Source organism: Cebidichthys violaceus, unplaced genomic scaffold (assembly GCF_023349555.1).
Source record: "Cebidichthys violaceus isolate CVI_PGR_0920_01 unplaced genomic scaffold, fCebVio1.0.p SCAF_7, whole genome shotgun sequence".
Lineage (NCBI taxonomy): Eukaryota > Metazoa > Chordata > Actinopteri > Perciformes > Stichaeidae > Cebidichthys > Cebidichthys violaceus.
The window spans coordinates 4,941,093-4,960,943 of record NW_027176927.1 but is presented as its reverse complement, the minus strand read 5'-3'; the positions used below and the strand labels follow the sequence as shown (position 1 = coordinate 4,960,943).

The following is a 19,851-nucleotide window of genomic DNA, read 5'->3' as shown; positions in this document are numbered from 1 at the left end:
GAGGATGTATTGAGCGTGCATGTTACAGACTTGAGTGCGTACTTATACTGGGAGCTGACCAGTGTGTTAACAGTCAGAGATGGGCAAAAATACATCAAAATGTATTTTGATACAAATTACAAAATACCCCTCAAATAAATGTATTAAAATAAAATACAAAATACTGGTGCCAGAAAATGTATATTTAAAATATAGGAAATACTTTTTCTGGATTTTCCGTTTTCTCACAATTTGGTATAGCAGAGCATTCAGGTTTAGGCTATATAATGTACACAAAGCTCTGGTGACCCCCACAAAGAGAAAGAACATTCACAGAATGTCAGTGTAACTAAGCAAAGCTATTAAAAGACAACAACTTGATTGATTATGTATGTGTATATATATATATATATATATATATATATATATATATATATATATATATATATATATATATATATATATATATTTGTATTACTGGGACTTAACAGCCCATAAACTTTGGTTTTGTATCAACAAGAAAATATTCATCACATATGAATAGCATCACACATTAGGCCTATGTATACTATAAAAGCAAAATATAGAATTAAAACCAGTTGTACACAGGTAAAGAGCCTAAATAAATGACTGTACTGAGACATGCAGAATGTGTGAAATAATAAAACTAAGAGAATACTTTCATAATATGCCTTTTAAATAAAATAAATTTGATATTTCATGTTTTTTTGGGGTTTTTTTTAACAAATGGACATCTACTGTCATAGCCTGGCTAACTGTGAACTATATCATCTGCCAGTAATTGATATGGCATTATGACATTCACATTGAGAAGATACAGCATAACTTGTAATACAGTGCAAGATTAGATGGTCAGACGTCTTTTGATAAGGTTATCATGAACATACAAGCTCCCAACCTCCCTCTTCCTATAGCTAGCTACTCCACTGATAAGCTAACTTGCTAAACACTGGCTATGCACTAGCCTAGACAGCATGCATTAGCATGTTAGCATTGATCGTTAGCTTGATATTATAACCATCACCATGTATATACAATAGGCTATGAAGCCAGACCCAGACATAAATTATACATCAAGCTAGTTGACATCTGTCACACTCATAATCTGTTGAACTTGAAGATCTGAAGACTGAACTCTGAACTGTTTTTTGATTTGTGGAGAAAGTATTTTGAGTATTTTAAATACAAAATTACTCCACTCTAAAGTATTTTGTTACAAATTACGTTCGATTTTTTATCGGCCCTATCAAATACAAATTATAAAATACTCAAAAGTAATTGAAATACGTATCTCAAATACAAGTAATAGAAATACTGCCCATCTCTGTTAACAGGCCCAGTGGGGTTATCTCACACACTGTGTAGAATAAAAGTCAAGCACTCAAGTGCAAAAGTATTGGCATTAAAATGTACTTAAAGTACAAAAGTAAAAATACAGATTATGTAGACCATTTCAGAATAATGTATATTATTGTTACATTAATGTGTTCATTACTTAATGTTGCAGCTGGTGGGGCTTATTTGTCACTACATATACTGGCGGGTAGCTTGTGAAAGTCTTAACCCAAAATAATACATCATAATTTATTTTTTCATCATATTTTTTATTCTTAATCTGAATCTACAAAGTAACTGAAGGTATCAAGTAAATGTGGAGTAGAAAGTACTATTTTTTTTACCTCTGATTTGTTGTGGACTGGAGTCAAAGTACAAAGAACCTCAAAAACGGTAACAGTCAAAACTGTACTTAAGTACAGTACTTGAGTAAATGTACTTAGTTACTTTCCACCACTGGGTTGTGTCCAGAGAAGAGGCAACGTTTTATTTCAGATTTAGGAACACACACGTGATGCCTAAAAATACTGCACCACCCAATTTCCCAGTACTGTATGGTTAATAAAGGTCCATTCTGTATTTTTTGGCTTGATAAACAACAGGCTACTCCAAAAATGTAATGTATCAGTTTGATATCTAGCACTTTAATGTTTGCCAATGATTTAACATATTTGCCTCCACATCACTGATGTAGTATATTCATATTCATATATGTCCAGCAGCAGATGGAGTTCCCAAAAATCCATTTTTGTAAAGAACAGAAGATGACAGTAAAAGTAAATAAAATCAAACATCTGTCTGTGTTATCATCGAAATGCCGGAAGAAGAGCTAAAAGCATTTTGCTTCTCTAAACGACAAATTATAAACATACATCTTGCTCTTGATGCACTTCTGTTTTTTTCAATTGCATCTAAATATAAAACAAATTAAAAAAAAATATTTTATTAACCTAAAGTGATGAAATATTTACACACCACAAATACTATGTGTTTGTTCAAATTACTGAAATTTAAAGAAAGAAAATGACAGAACAAAGTGTTCACACATGTTCTGACTTTATTCTCAACAAACGCTTTAACCAACAATTCATGTGACACATCAGATGTCAACCGGTTATCTTGTCTCTAATTTCACACATTTTATTTTGTCTCCACTAAAATACAAATTCTTTAACAAAAGAGTGCCTGCATAAATATAACAACATGAAGTACTTTGATAAAAAACTTTCTTCTATCTTTTCCTCACGGAGCCACTTTTCTTGTCTGACTTTGGCTTCTTCACATCTTTTTTTCCTTTTGACAGATTCTCGTAAACGTCCTCCTTGTTTCTGGAAATAGTCAAAGAAAAAATGGGGAAGTGATTGCATCAGATTTAATCCAATATATTTTTATAAACCAGCCAACACTGATTAGACACAGCTTTGTTAGAAGTGAATGGAAGATGCTTGAGAGGTTAATGAAGAGAGAATTGCTGCATTAGAACTATTTAAACAGACCAAACCAACCATGAATCAATCACTCAAAGCTGGCAGCCAACTATTCAGAGCTCCAAGTGGGTCAAAGTTTACGGTGTTCTGGACTGAATTGTTCAGTGTTGTGGGCTGTTTTATTTCTTCCCTAATTGGTTAATTAGAACAGAACTCAGTTCATAGTGGTGTCCGGCCTTAGAGGTCACAAAAAACCTCTCGTTTACTTCTGTTGACATTTTCACACATGAGGTTCAGTTAACTCGTCATGAGGAGTTCAACCAGTTGTGTAATGTTTTCTGTTACTCTGGAGGGGACTTTCTAAAGTTTGAACAAATAACATGATTGCATATGTTTCAAGTTGCACTATGGGAATTGTAGGATCCAGTCTTTTTTTGGAACTTGAGGCCATACAGACTAACATTCAGAATATCTTTGCAGCTGTTGCTTCCATTTTGATCTTGTGAATCATTCACCTTTATGGAAGTGCAGTTACCATCCAATAGCACTGCTTTAATGCCCACAGAGAAATAATGATAACGCTGTGGTTAAACATTCAGGGGATCACCAAACTTTCATAGCAATCCATCCAATAGTTGTTGAGACATTTCAGTCTGCACCAATGTGGTGGACTGACTTACCACTGCTTTGTAGGCTCCTTGTTAAGAGCATGGTACTGGTACATACTGGTACTTTGGTGCACTGTGGAAAAAGGCTCTATAGTTTATACATTAATCAGCTTTTAAACAAGGATTCATTTCCCAGCTTTGTTTCTTGTCGTTTGTTTCAGTATTCCAGAGATTAAAGCTTGACAACAAACAGTGATTTTTTTAAAGAAAATAATATTTTAAAACTGAATAATTCTCTGCAATGCAGTCCCTAAGATAAAAAACAATGAAACTGAGGTGGAGTTCAGCCTACAATGCATCCTCCCTCCACCCACAACTCCTTCTCTCTTCTAGATTAGACTCTCTGCTGACATAAGGCTGAAGACGGTGTTTTTGAAGTTGGACGGCAGTGTGAGATTTAGAGGAGCAGTGTAAATGTATTACCGACATCCAATTCTCACACACACTTTTTTTTCTCTCTTTCATAGACAGACACACGCTCACTCACTTTGAGGCCTTCCTGCTCGCTGGTGGGTGTTTAAGTTGCAGATTTCCATACTCCGTGTCGGTTTCCTGGGGAAGAGAGAGATATTTCCGATATGACTTGAGGATTATTTAAAAACAGATTAGAGGTCATGCAACTGTTTTGTTTTTTTGTTGCAGTTGATTGTTTTCTGTCTCTGGGTCAACGTCCATCTTTCACAAGCCACTCTCTGATAACATATCATTCTGCTGACATTGAGCTAGTCGTCTGTGGTGTTCAAATCAGCAGCCAAAAGGTCAAAGGCCTATTGACATACATATCTCTGTTGTCTTTTCTTGAAATGTTTTTCCTATTTTTCCTATACCAATCTATATTTCACCCACAAGAAAAGACTAATTCCTTTATACTCTTCTTGGATTTGTCCTGCCCTGCTGCTCACCATGGAGGCACAGTCTTTGGCCTTGGTGGTCTGTATGTACTCAGATACAGACAGGTAGATGAACTTGTACTGCGCTTCTGTCTGCACCATCCCAGAGCGCTGCTCTCGCACCATCTGGATGTATTTCGGAATGTCAACATCACAGTCCAGACCTAAAGTGTGAGATATAAGAGCATTGGATGGAGGCAGTATAAAAAAAGGAAAATAAACTGTGCATTTTAAATGGTTTTGTTTTTGCTCAATACATATCTTGAGAGCTGATTTCATTTAAAAAAAGTTACCTATCGTGTCAATGGTCTCAAGGATCATGTCGATCACAACGATCGTGCCTGTTCGACCAATTCCAGCACTGCAGAAATTCACAGAAGAAACAAAGTTAATCTTTCCATCAATCAAACAAGACTGAACATCATTACCTCGACTAACAAAACTAAAAGTCTGCAGCCATGCCATCTGCTCTGTGAGGCTGTACTGCATGCTACATATACGCTTGCATGCTCAAATGACAAAGCTAACATGTTGATGTTTAGCAGGTGTAATGTTTACCATGTTCATCATCTTAGTTTAGCATTCCAACATGCTAATATTTGATAAATAGCACAAAACACAAAATACAGCTGAGCCTGATGGGATTTAAGGGTCGTGTCGTGTTGGGAACAGTTGTGGTAAAAGAATGTATTGGACATCTTATTACATGCTGTGCAGCTTTGTGAACATGCTTACATACCAAAATACTTACGCAAGAGTCATATAATCATTTAAACAACAAGTTTTAAAATAGTACAAGCGGCCTCAGTATCAGCCACATCACACGGGGGAAATTCCATTAGGATAAACTGTCAGTTGACTCAAAACCTTTTGTTCAGCTACAACTAATCTTAATCCTAAATATATAATCATTTTAATCGCAAAACCTCTAACTGTTATCACCCAACTTAAGACAAACTTAGTGCTGTGACGTTTTTCACAACATTACACCAGAACAGATGTCTTCCACTTTTAAAGTTTGAGGATTTACGATCTCCCTGACACGTAGCCATTTGGCAAAACCTCCATTTGGGAAACACATGGTGTTGTCCTGCAAAACCCTCAAATCTCCAAATGCATCATTATGTCTTACAAACTGAAGGAAATTTACAAAATGACATAGTGCGTACATAAAGTACATGCGCAGACTGCCACCAACCAACAAATTGCACACGTATGATACTCCAGTAGTCATAATAATAGTGCAAATAATATGTGCAGTGAGAGTACAGCAGCCTCATTAACATAGAATCAACATAAACAAACATGTGTACCGGTGCATTTGGGTTTTAGCTGTAGGACAAATGTGACATCTGAAGATGTCATCTCTTGGAAATTGAAATGGGGACTTTTTTTCTCCTTTTTTATAGACTAAATGATTAATCAGTGTTTCGAAAAATGTTCAACAAATGAATCAGTGCAAATAATTATTAGCTGCTGCCCTGCTATTGCAATCTATGCTCTAATGAATCATCTACCTCCACAGCAAGAGTTTTGCTTTGATGCAGGTTTCATGCAGGTGTGCACAACACTGTGCTCAACACTGAGCACCATGAGGCGTTCGGCTCTCCAGCTGTCTAGTACCTGCAGTGGATGATCATGGGTCCAGCATCAGGATAGTCAGCCTGTTTAGAGTTCACTTGACTGAGGAAGCTCAGGACACCACCTGGCTCCAGAGGGACGCCGTGGTCAGGCCAGCTCATGTACTGGTAGTGCCAGATGGTACGAGACTGATTTGGCTGGGAACGAGACAAAATTATGGGATTAAGATGATAAAATCCTTTATATCAGCGTAGCACATATACAGCGATGAGTGAGGTCGGAGGGTGGAGTTTAGGGGTTACCTGGTCCACAGGAGCAATCTCCAAAACTCGGATTTTGTAATCAGCAGCTTCTTTCTCTGAATTACAGGTCACCACGTACGGACCCACGTCCTTGGAGCGCTGCTGCTCGGGCCAGTATGGCACACATTTATTCTGTACAAAATAAATCAAGTAAATTCTAACTTTATCTGCAAGAAAACTTTGCAGCTTTTTTTAAAGTTTATGTTTGTCTTATATTATTTATAATAATTTGCATATTTTCATTTGACCTTTGGATTTGAACCCCTCGAACTTAAAAGTATATAATTTTTTTCAAATCTATGGTACTTTCTGTATATTAATATGATCACTAAGTTCACCAGTCAACCCCTTTTTCATGCTTTCAGTAATTTCAAGAAGAAACAAGCACACACTTAAAGCCCAAAGCTACTTTCACGTTTTGAAACTGACCCGGCCTTTCTCGACCTCTCTTGTTGTCATCACGATCACCCTCGTGTTCTCCTGCCAGACCATCTGCCAGAAATCGTTGACAGTTGTTGCCAGGCACCCCTGGGTGGCGATGTAAACTTTCTGATCTCCGGACTCCCACAGGTTGTTCTACAAACACACAAGGAACCACTGAACGCTGCTCAATAAACAAACATCAACCTCAAAAAACTAAAAGAAGAGAATATCTGACAGTTTTCTATGTCGTGTTTTTGTCCTCTTGTGTAGTTGGTACTACGAGGACACAGAGACTTTGGAGACTTACTCTCACGTAGTTGGCGTTGATGTAATCTGAACCCACAGCATCAGGATCCCTCTCCTGCAGGGTGACTCTGGTGTCATTGACTTGTGAGAACAAGTGGACAGAGTGAAAAAACGGTAGGAGAACAAGAACATTTGGTTAATGTCAATAGTGTCAAAATGTATTGTAAGATGTGTTGTTAGAAGAGAGGATTTAAAAACTCACAGGGAAGAATATTCTTGTATCTGTTTTTGCTCTTATTTTCAGGCCTCTGGCCCTCCTCTCTGCTCTTTTTCACCTTTGCCTCAAACTTTTGAAGAGCCTTTTAGGAGAGAGATGACAGTGATACTTTCTGTGTCCCAAATTCATACTACATACTAATATTTAACAGAAGGTGTTATAAACTAATAGTGACAGTGTACAGTTTTTGATGTAACAAGTAATTTAACAGTATTTCATTACAAAAAGTCAATCAAACTTTGACGTTGTAGTGAAACTACTGATAAAACTTGAAACTGGAGCCAATTAATCAATCATTTGTTTTTTGAAAAATGCCAAATGTTCCCAAATTCCAACTTCCTGATTGTGAGGATTTGTTTCTTTTCCTCTGATACATTTTATATAATTAATTGAATGTCTTTGGGTTGTGGGCAATTGCAGGACAAAATGAGCAATTTAAAGATGTCCCCTTGGGCTCTGGGACATTGTGATTAACATTTTTCCCAATTTTCTGACATTTTATGGACCAAACAATTGAGGAACTAATCATCAGATAAGCCAGTAATGGAACTATTCATCAGATGCAGCCTAAGCCACCACCACCTGGAATCTATTTGATTTAAATTACCTTTTTAAAGTAGCTTTTCCATTTCATGTCACTCAAAAGTAAAGTGTGTTTTTTTGTGTTAGTGAGTGTTTTCAGTTAAAGGAAAATGGTCACTCTTCCAGTAGACTACATATTCAAATCCTGCTACGAGTTATCATGTAATATGGCATTGGGACCACAGGATGGTAGTATAATACGTCTAGTTCTGCCGCACAGTAAGGGAGTCTTGAGATCATTTGTAATAAGATCACTGATGTATAATTGACTTCTTTTCACTTTAGGAAAACCCTGTGGTTCTTTCATAAAAGTGTCATGATAAGAAACAGTTACGGTAACATAAACATAAATGAGGCCGGGTCAGATCTTACGTCAAACTCCTCCCAGAAGCCCGCCTTGCTCTTCTCTCCCTCGCCCTCCTCCTGCTGCTGCTGTGTGGTCAAATCCAGCTGTCTCACTCTGCTGTCGATGTCTGCTGCATTCACTCTGGTGGAGTAGTATGGCTGTATAGGACAGAGGAAGGGTGTGTGTGAGAGAGAGAGAGAGAGAGAGAGAGAGAGCGAGAGAGAGAGAGAGAGAGACAGAGAGAGAGACAGAGAGAGAGAGAGAGACAGAGAGAGAGAGAGACAGAGAGAGAGAGAGAGAGAGAGAAAAAGAGAGAAAAAAATCTTATTATAGATATGAAAGAAAATACGAGCCAATTCAACGCATTACACAACATCAGTCGGTAAGGTCACATTAAGACCAAGCTGTGAGTAATATTTCCTATCTGTGGGCCGTGCTGTTCATCTTCTATAATTATTCAGAAAGACCTGTTTCTGTTTTTTCACAGCTCACTGACATTCAACTTGTTGAAGATAAATCAGACATGTTACAAATGATTTGATCTATATCATTTTGATGTGAAACAGTTGGGTTCACCTGTTTGAGATGCACCCAGTTCCCAGAGACCTCCTCGATGCCTTTGCGTTTGTAGTAATCCACCAGGTCTGTCAGCGTGTCGAACAACTCTGAACCCCCCACTGTATACCTGTCATTCTGAACACAAAATACAAAAACATACAACTCATCAGTCTGGATAAACACACAAACAGTGAGGTTGTGCCAAATTATCTGGAGTAAAAATAAAGCATAAAGTTGCAAGAGAGAAGAATCAAAATTAAAACAAGGGCACTTTAATAAAAGATGGTGAACAAGTAATTGTGTTAACACAATCATTTGTACATGTCCTCTAATCAAAATGGAAAATAATAGAATTAAAGAAAACAACATAAAAGAGTAGTCTTTTTGGAACAAAGACTCAAAGTATATTATGTACAAAAGGCTGTTTTATGGTTGATTGCTTTCCAACACTTGAATAGAATAACTTAAATTAATTTATTTTGTGTAAAACACAGAAATGTATACTGATGTAGCCTTTTCACTGGTACAAGCAGCAGTTAACAGGCTCCTTTGAGCCGAGTACCGTCAAGAAACTGACCTAATCTGCCACGTGTTCATGAAAAGGCCAATGTGACCCTTTCACTAATCTTGCATTAATCTTTTGCACCTCAGTGGTGCATAAAAACAAGGCTTTCATTTGAATGAGGCATGGACAGAGTTTTCTATATGAGGTGAACCACTGCTAAAAATAAAATGCAAAAGCCCTGGTGATGACGGAAAGACACAATCTATGAAAATGAGTTTGAGAGGACGGCGGTGTGAACTGTTGCTATACGGTGAATATCACTAGCAGCTGTTTACAATGAGTGTATAAACACCAGGATACAGTTTTTGGTTTCACGTATCATTTTTACGCAGTTCTTTTGTGAAAACAACTGTTGGGAAACATCTTAAGTAAAACTGTGCCTGACATTTATGACCAATTGCAGAGTTGAAATATGAGCAACAGTCTTTTATTGCCTAAGCTGGGGAAAATCAGACTTTAAACCTATTTCAAAGTGCATTACACAACTGTGGGAATACCCCCAACATATTCTACATGATGTGAATCTGTTTCAGGGACTCCTAATTCTGTATATTCAAAGCAGAAGACTGACCAAGAACAAACTCTAGTTTCATGCACCAATAGTGGTACCATGGTCACGCACTGAAACACACACACACACACACACACACACACACACACACACACACACACACACACAAACACACACACAAACACACACACATAAAAACACACATAAAAACACAAAGACAAACGCCCACCTGACACATAATCTTGATGTGGGAGACCCTCTTTCCTCCAGTTTTGCCCATCTCGTCCGTCAGAACCGACAGGACAAAGTCTCCAGGTTTGGACAGCGACTCTCTGACCAGGAAGGTCCCGGACTCCTCTCGAGCACAGAGCAGCTTCTCTGCATTGGGCCCAGACAGGTGGCCGTGGTACCACCTGAGAGGAAAAAAAAGGCACTGAACGTTTAGATTGTGTGCACATTTCTAAAAGATATTCCCTGAGCTACATTTGAGTTTGTTTGTGGCTTGTTCACTGCTACACCTTCTGTCTCATGCAGTTAGTTTACTTCTAATTGCAAATTCTTGAGAAAATGTTCTTTAAGCTCGACATTTTGCACGCAGCAATTAAACAAGCTGCTCTGCCTTATGTGAGCAGAGCACCGTTAGTGCTGTGACTGTGAATTACATGTATAAGTCTATTCAAGGCTAAGCGGTTGTCAGACATTCACTGATGTGGTACACTAGACTCCTGAGCTCACTATACAGTGAGTAGAAATAGAAAGCCGCAACAGAATCAGGTGCATTGTTAAAAACAGCATGTACAGATGTTGTTGTAACAGGCGGGTTATATTTCTGTCCACCACCGTGTGTGTGTGTGTTTTTGTGCAGCGTGTGTGAGTTAGTGAAGGCACACTCGGCCCTGTTGGGTTGTGACTTAATTTTAGGCACTGATCTCGATTTCTTCTTCTAAACTTCCTGCTTTGCGGTCGGAAAATTTCTGATGACAGATTTCATGGCTGAAGAGGACAAAGTATTTATAGCCTCCCCCCCCCCCCCCAAAACCACAGATACCCCCCGTGCACACACCTCCCCTCCCTGCGTCTGCTCTCTTTATGCCTTTTTGCACAAGTTTTAATGATTCAGTTCTTTGACTAACTCATCAAATTACAGTGTACACATCTACAGAAACTGAAATTACTGTGGTTTTTAATTACAGCAGGTTGCATGAAGCACCTGCAGCAAAAAAAAGTGGTGTCCGTACAATTTTGCAGAAGCTGCAGCCTGTCCAGGGGAATAGTTGATGAAGTACTGTAGAGAGGACGACAGTAGACTAACATGCAAACATGTCCGCCAGGTTTCTTCTACCTATAACCGTGATTAATGCCAACAACGTAATGGCCCGACCATATTTATCTTCTTTTCTGAGAATATATAAGCCGCCAGTGCTCGATACATGAGAACTAACATAACGGGTGACCTGCTGAGGTGTGTGCAATCACGCTTAGAGATGAGAGATAGAGATTGGGTGAGATGAGGAAGACAGCAAGCGAGCAAGAACATGATGGAGTGTGCAATAGAGGAAGACACGTAAGGTCTGGCCATTGCTTTAAAAATTGTGTCAAAACCTAAAGTTTCCAACCGCAGCAACAAAAGGGAAGTTAGACAACTGACAGAAAGAGAAGGACGAGGGGGGGCAGAGGGCAGAGCTTCCAGCTAGGGTGAAGTACAAAGTCACACACACACACACCATAGAAAGTAGTGTCCTCCTTGACTCATAAAAGGAGTGCAACTGTATGAGTTTATACTAGTTGGATATTAACCTACTTTAAGAGGACAACATTTGCACAATGTTTCAAGCTGGAAGAAAGCTCCATCAACAACCAATCACCACCTCCAGCAAATTAGGATAAAAACTCTAATTTTAATTCTTTTTTTCTTACGTGCATTTGACAAACAGTGAACAGAATGACATTTGCATCTTGTTTATGGCAGAAACCTGGCAGAGTCTTTGATGTGGTCGGCTTTGCATGCAAACACAGACGTTAAAAAATACCTGTAAAATGATTTAACAGCTATATTTAGCAAACAGAGATACTTGCAAGTTAATGACAGCTACTAACAGTAAAAAGAAAAGTTAATAAAGTAGCAATACTACAACAGCAATATGCATCGTTGCAAATACAAGCCCTTTATTTAAATTTTAGGTCAAATTAAAGTCTTAATCAAAACTACATTGTTGAGTAAAAAATGTCTATATTCTGTTCTGGGAATTGTAATGCTTCCAGACTATTTGATGAATAACAGAAGCCTTTATACTGAAAAGGTTTTCTAGAACTACTTTAAACAGTGTCAAAAACAGCAAGGCTGTTTCTGTGAAGTTTAACATAATAGAGATACACGAGTCTTCCCAGCAACAGAATATGTTTTACTAGTTTATCTAATGTTGAATGTAAAATCTTAATCTGCAAAGCAACCAGTAACTACAGCCGATGGATTCAGAAAACGCATTGATATAAAAAGCAAAAAGATTCCCGTGGTTGCATAAACTGGTCTCTCTGATCACAGGTTATATCCAATCATGAGTTAGAATTGAATAGAATTGAATTGAATTGAATTGAATAGATTTTGCAGGTTTGTTTTCAATTTATCGATGATCTCTAACATCAGTTGCACAAAGCCTTTGAATCACTGATTGCAAGGACAAATAATCACTAATGAAATTTTAATGAACTTTGGTCTAATTTTTCAATTTACATAAAGAAGGAAACAAAATAGTAACATTATTTTCCAACATATTTTTTTATTGAAAATATGCTGCTGTTTTTTGTTGTATTAATTTATTTGTTGGTACAACTTTATCAGTTTTAGCTAGTTTCATGTGTTTGTTCTGTATTTCAATGATTTTGTGTTGCATTATATTCTTTATGTGCTGGAAAAAGTTAACCCAAATAAGTTAAATTACTAGATTTGGGATTTTTCAATAAGGGAGAAATAGAAGATGTAATTTTAGGTAACTTAACTTATCAGACACCACTTATGATTCCATGGAGAGCATTGTATAAGTCTTTAGTTTAAAAAAAAACTTGACTTACACAATTGTTTTAACAGGAATGCATCAGAGTTTATGTATACAGTCTGATGACCAATTGTGCATAAGTAATGAACTTGAGTATGTGTATGTTTCACCACCTCTGATAATGTCGACCTGATCATGATCCAATAGCTGCAGCAGCGAGGCAGATGTAGGAATGAAGTCTCAACAGCTGTGGGCTCTTTTTGTCTGCAGTGTGGGTGTTATTTTCACTGACTTACATTCCGACAAAGATGCAATCAAACCAAAATGTATCATTCAAAAGCTTCAGAGGCTTCAAGTAAAATACCTTCACCCCAGAGAAAAATATTTAAACCTCATGGAATATCAAACCTACAAAGGACACTAATCATCCTCAGTTAATCAACAACTGTTGAAGGAAATAATGCTTGTCACGGTTGACTATTATTAAATTAACCACCAAACCAATCACTATAACACTTAACCCGAGATTGAATGTGGAGGCAGCTCAGAGAAGCCGGTGACTGTGGGCCACATTAACCCAAAGGGGGTTCAACAGTGGGAAGTAAACATGCACAGACCTCTCCGTGGTGGGGTCAGAGCAGTTGAGAGGGTATTTGAGCTCGATGACGGTGCCGTCCTTGTCCTGTAGGATGCCGTTCTCAGCCGTGTAGTACTCCACCAGCTCTGACAGGGTGGCAAACTTCTCCCCGCCATACAGGTCGTAGTAGTCTCCTGTGTTCTGGATCCGGATGTGGGTCACCAGCTCGCCCACCCTGAGGGGATAAAACAGTTGGGTATACGTCGAACGTCAACGTTTTTTCCTTGACAAAAAACTTCTTGATGACAGAAAAGAAAACATCTCTTCTCAGGAGATTTAAGTGTGAAAGTTAAAACTGCACAATAATAATTCTTCAACAACAATCAAAATGACTAGAAATGATTTGGTGCTTGGCCACAAATCAGATCACACATTGTACTACTGTATATGTACTTTATACAGTATGTTCTGTATATAGTATCTATGTTAATATATGACATGTACATTTGAACTTTCAGTATTTGCACTCTGTGTTCACTATCATCATGCAAAGACTGCAGGTGATACTGTAGTTCTCTGGCTGCCTAATAATAATAATAATAATAATTAGAATTTGGAGATTCCTCTCGTTAGTTAAGACCAGGAATCTAAGTTTTAATGTATGTAGTTTTTTGGTAAATAATTAGATTTGGAGAAATGTCAATGCCAATGTCATTTCACACACATCACATTCATGCAGTTTAAAGGCTCCAGTCCACCTGATACATTTGTTTTTGGGATGCAAGAGGAACTCGTGAAAATGAGAACATGTAAAAACTTCTCAAAAACAGAAAAGCCCTGATGTGTTAGTTAGTGTTGTATATTCACTGATGTGGTCAATAATTCAGAAAATATGCAATTTAATTTAAATATTTAGCTTCTTACAACTACAGACTGCTGCACTGTGATCAATAACTTAATGATCTGATATGTTCAAGTATTCAGAGTTATTGAGGTTACCCAATCATCAGCTACGCTGCGGCTTTCCTTAAAGTCCCGAACAGAAATATTAACACAGGAACAGCAATTCTCACATTATACTGTGTAAACCCAAATATCTCTGTGAAAAACTCTTGAGTTACTCAGCTTAACATAACTGCATCAGTACAGATTAAATATATTTTAAAAATCTAAATATTTACCTCTTTGACATACAGACTGCAGTACTGTGATCGGTATACAACCAGATGTTAAACATCATTACATCAATTAAACCTCATGAACAAACATGTTATCAGTCAATGAGCAAATGTTGATTTAGAGCTACTCACTGTGTGTCACGTGTTATTTCGTTTACCACATTTAACTGTATGTGAATCAATTGATTTGATATGTGGTTATTTTTAGTAATGAACATTATCTTTATTCTGTTAGAATTCTATTAGCATTTTTAAGTAATGTCCATTAAAATGGCACAAATTATTTTTATTCATTTGTAAACATATTTTAATCTTACTTGAACAACCACATCAACTCAATCTTAGAACTGGATAAGTAATAAAAGCGTCAATAATAATCTGCACTGACACGTTTATAAATGCAAGGTATGATTTTATCGTACCTAAAAAGTGCAGGGAAAAGTTTCCATCTACACAGAGTAAGAATATTCTCATGTCCAGCACATCATAGTTGTGCAACAGTTTTTTAACTAGGCGGCAGATTACTTTAGTGGGTAAATAAAAAAGCAGTAAAGGTAAGAGTCCAGTGTCTCCTTAACTGCAGTATACATGTTATGCAGCAATCGACCAGGTTCTATAATAACACAATTATTTGTTGTTTTTGTTCTTGAAGGTTTGCTAAGTGGAGGATACACATGGTCGAGCTTAAGGCACAATTTTAAAGGATAGGAAAGTAAGGTTTCTTCTCAGCTGTGGAGATAGAAATGTAAAAGAGAAATTAGACTTTATTACCTGACAGACAGGGAGAAATCTCCTACGTTTTTCTTGCTGGGTCGAGCCAAAAAGCTGCCATGAATGCCTCGGGTCTTCAGCCGATCCTCGGCATCCAGGCCTGTGATGTCTCTGTGGAACCACCTGCATCAACACACATGTATCCAAAGTAAAAATATATACTCAGTATTTATAAATGCACTTAAAACACACAAAGATCCGTCTTGTATCTGATAAACATTAACACGTACGCCATTATTAACACAAAAATCCACATTAACACAGTTTTATTTCCTCACAAAGTTCTGTATTGGAACACAATGAGCACAAGGTTATTTTATAGAGAAAATACTAAATTAATATACAAACAAATTCAGTCTTTTTCTAGAAATCTAATTTTAGCTGGTTTATTAATAAATCTCCACTAGTTTCAGCACAGTCTTGTCTAGTTATAAAATCATTAACCCGTAATTCTTCCAGTCAATTGACAGAGAATATATAATTCTTATAGAATTACAAATTATTTGCTGATTAAAGTCTTGCAGATGTAAATATTTCCTTTTATGTTTCACTGACACATAACCATTTGGCAATATTTTATGTTTCAGATGAAACGATTCATTTATTAATGGGGAACATAACTGATATTCATATTGTTTCATTCCCAGTCCAGTTTCTATCGTCTTTATCAGTCATTATTAAAACTGTATTCTTTTTTTGTCATTCTATAGAAAACGCAGCTCCGACTACAGACCGGAATAAACCAGTAAATCAGAAAAAAAAAAGGGTTTTAACCGATATTTTAACAGCTTAATCAACATCTTTACCACTGGCTCAATTAAGAACCCCTTTTCAGAATACAATACTGCGATAACATACCATACATCTGCACTACTATAACCCGAACAATCTGGTAGAGCTCTGGCTTGAAAGCCTATCAACAAGACTGGGGACTTCAGTTACTCAATGTAACATCATTGCAACAGCTCGGACCAAATACCTACCATTTCATCATTTCCTGGAGCTCTTTGAGGGTAGAAAAGGCCTGTTTAGGTCAAGTTTGGCTAACAGCCTCCAAGCTAACACAGTAAAAAAATGAAAGACTTGGGTTTTTTTTTATAGTCTGGCTTGATATTCGAAGGAGACACCAAAATGTTCAATTCTCATTTCAATAGCTTTCTTGAAACTGAACCTGCCTCTTTTACTTAATTGTTAAAACATTTCAAGTTTTCCTCACAGTTTCAGGGTTAAAACGTACAAAATAAAGCTTGTAATGTTGCAGAATACAACTTTTAAAAGTGGGTAGCCCTGTGCATGCACAATCAGATAGTGTTTGCACTTGAATATGTGTTTTCCCTTCAGCTTTGGGTTATCAAAAAAAAACTTTTATACAGCAAGTGGGTTAAAGAGAACACAATCACAGAAGGAAAAGACCCATCAACTCAAGTTAAAGGGAACATTGTAAAGAACCTTTAAAGAGCTTCAATCTTCAGGATACAAGAAAAGTATTTCTCACTCAACCACTGAACTAAAACATCCTTTATGACACATTTTCTTTAGGCAAACAGACACTGAGCAACACACAATGCATCAGAAATCACATGATAGAGGAACAGAGCAGGACGGGTCGACAGCTGGGGAAAGAAAGAGAAGGAGGAATGGAAACAGAGAAGTTGTCATCACGGCTTGCACGAAGCACAGAGAACACAACCAGAGCCGACTAACGGAGCATTATATCGTTTGGCGGCGGGGGGTGGCTTGACTCACCGAACCATGTTGCCTCTTCGCTTCTTCTGGGACCAAAGAGAAGGAGAGTGATAGGTGAGAGAGTCACTTGTACCTGCACATGTGCAGCCTCACAAGTGTAAGCACTGTATTTATCTATTTTTATCTCTAACTCTATAAAGAAACACCCAGTTCCTCAATACTTCCTCACTACACAGCAGCACACTAAACAGAAGAAAACTTTCATTCTCATGCTTTTTGCTCTTTTAAACACATACTCTACACTATCTGACACTTATAAAATACCACACATATCAACTCTATCTCTCTGTATCACACCACACTCACAAAACAACCCTCAAACTACCCATGCTCTCCTCCTCCTCTCCTTCTACGCTTCCCTCCACTCAGTCCTCTTTCCTATCCAACCCCTCTCCGTCCCAATAGGAAAGCAGGTGAACACTTACTCTTCTCAGCGTCCTCTGAAAACAACTGACACTCGCCGAGACGCCTGGACTGTATTCGTCTCTCTCCCCTCCTCTCTGCGTCGTTCTCTCTCTCGCTCTCCCCTTCCTTCCTTTTTACATCTCCTTTCACAAAATAGTGAAAGCAAGACAGGAACCAAAATAGCTGACAGGCCTGAATTCCTCCAACAGATAGAGGCGTCGTTTTTTTTGTGTTAATATAGACGACCACAACAAAAACACATCATAAATAGCAAAGTAGGTTTGAACTCTGAAAACTTGCTCTCTGATGCCCCATCGTTTAGTTTTCTGTGCAGATCTCGACGAAGAAAGCACAAAGGATGATACAAACTGTTCCATTCACAGGTGGATCATGAGCGAGTGCCTGTCCAGTAATTCCATCTTTGTTACAGAAATAAACAATCCACAAAATACAAAGTTTGAGCCTCTTGTGAAAAAGCCCACACACTGTCTCTCAGTCAGACATTACAGAGCTTTTTCCCTCTGCCTGCCCACCTGTCTGCTGTTCTTTACTTCCAGGTGTGTAGGTAGGTGTGTGTGTGTGTGTGTGTATGTGTGTGTGTGTGTGTGTGTGTGTGTGTGTCACTGACAAAGGTCAGAGTGAAAGAACACTTCCTTATTTGCAGTTTAACCTTCCCCCCTCCACATGTATGTATGCGAGTGTGAGCTGCTTTCAGCTGGTAAACCATTTGCAACTGTGAACCCCAAAAAACTACAGCTGAGTGGCATGAAGCAGATCACCGTCAGCCATGCGTTTTATTTATTTTTGCCCCTGGTATCTCAAAATGCATGTAGAGGCTTGCAAGAGACACCAGTTTCCATATAATGCAACACAAACTGCACCATAAGGGAGGGTTGTTAACCAAATGTCACAAACACACATACTAACATTTTACAACCTGTGTGTGGAACAAACATTTAACTTGCAAATCATATTGACCTACAAGAGGTTTGAAAGGGTGTAGAAGTAGGACAAAAACATGTAAAGCTGACCACAACACTGCGTTTGAGCAAAAAGAAAACATACAATATATACAGCATACTGTAGCCCCACCCACCACACACACACACACACACACACACACACACACACACACACACACACACACACACACACACACGCTGCAGGTGTCTTTGGTCGTGGTTAACGCCAGCTATTGCAGTTTGCATTATCCTCCTCGCAGATTCTTATGTTTATCCGTTGATGCTGGTTTGGCTTCTGTTCTCTTCTGACACAACGGAGCGTCACTTCTCAGGCTGCAGGATAAACGCAGCAATGTGGCAAATGACACACACACTTTCTTTTTTTTCCTTTCTCACAGCCTCAGAGTGTCAACAAAGACAACAAATATGTCACATGCATCCGACTGTTGCATGCAATGTATCCAATTGTATCTGTTCAGAGGAAATTACTGCACATGCTGTTCTGTTCCTTCCCTTCCTCTGTGTAAATTATGAACACTGTTGACACAATTAGTCAATAAATCCTCATTTTTCTCCTTGAGGATGGGCTGTTCTCTCCATTTTTATATATTTCTATCCAAATATCAACAATTAAAGGATGTCACTTGGACACTTGGAAATAGTGAAAACCATTTTTCACTATTTTCTGGTATCTGGGTTGCACATCTCCAAAATGTTTTGAACACAGTTGTTTGGCTGGTTTAAGCCGTGAAACTTTTAGGATTTGTCAACCATCGGAAATCTTTCCACCATGGCAGCTATCCCGATTATATTTATCGGTGTGTTAATCCATGTGGGCAACGGTGAAAGTGAATGAAGAGGACTGTTTTTTGGCATTATTGGATTTTAACATTCCCATTTGGTTTACCCCCCCCGCCCTGAAAAAGTATTATATCATGATATATAGATGTGTTGCAATATAATATACTGTGATAGAGGATTTTAGTCATATCACACACTTATCTTAACAATAGTTAAAGTTTATTAAATATTAAATTAAATCTATATTATTATCCGTTTCTAGAGATGCAACAAAACAGATACCAACAGACAATCATTAACAAATGTGTCTTTGGTGCCGAGTTGGTACCACTAGACAGTAGTAAGTACTACAGCAGCACAAGTCAAATAAAGACCAAAACATAACAAAGACTGAAGGCAAGAGTTGAAAAAGTTGAAATACACGTCACAGGAAGTTTTTAGATTAGGAAAATAGGAGACACTCACCTACAAGACATTTCAGGGACGCTTGCAGTGCGGACTCACTGGCAGTCTGAGCTCTTCTGCACCAGGAAGTGATGGGTTGAATCCAGTCTCTCCTCTGTGCTGTTGTCTGTGAAGTACGTCTCTCCTTCCAAACACAGTAAAACTCACAGAGAGTCAGGTTACAGTTCAGGTTAGCGCCCCTTATTCTTACTTTCTATGTCCACTTTTGCCCAACCTCTCTCTCATGATAAGACTATTAGGCA

The 19,851-nt window shown here is 38.0% G+C and overlaps 1 protein-coding gene across 3 annotated transcripts; it reads right to left on the bottom strand.

Annotated features, from left to right (window-relative positions):
* Positions 1-2,374: 2,374 nt before the first annotated feature.
* Positions 2,375-19,708, bottom strand: ptpn6 (protein tyrosine phosphatase non-receptor type 6). Of its 3 annotated transcripts, none has more exons than XM_068735668.1 (16): positions 17,402-17,950; positions 16,977-17,002; positions 15,231-15,353; positions 13,322-13,516; positions 9,941-10,124; positions 8,654-8,770; positions 8,104-8,235; positions 7,135-7,231; positions 6,934-7,013; positions 6,633-6,779; positions 6,204-6,335; positions 5,944-6,098; positions 4,614-4,681; positions 4,333-4,484; positions 3,918-3,982; positions 2,375-2,663 (listed from the first exon to the last, which is right to left on the bottom strand). In XM_068735668.1, exons 2-16 carry the CDS (start codon positions 16,982-16,984, stop codon positions 2,567-2,569), a joined length of 1,752 nt encoding a protein of 583 aa, XP_068591769.1. In that variant the 5' UTR covers positions 16,985-17,002; positions 17,402-17,950; the 3' UTR covers positions 2,375-2,566. The 3 variants fall into 3 exon arrangements, with proteins under 3 accessions (XP_068591769.1, XP_068591770.1, XP_068591768.1); XM_068735669.1 differs by having other exon boundaries at positions 16,977-16,999; XM_068735667.1 differs by lacking the exons at positions 16,977-17,002; positions 17,402-17,950 and adding an exon at positions 19,610-19,708.
* Positions 19,709-19,851: the final 143 nt, after the last annotated feature.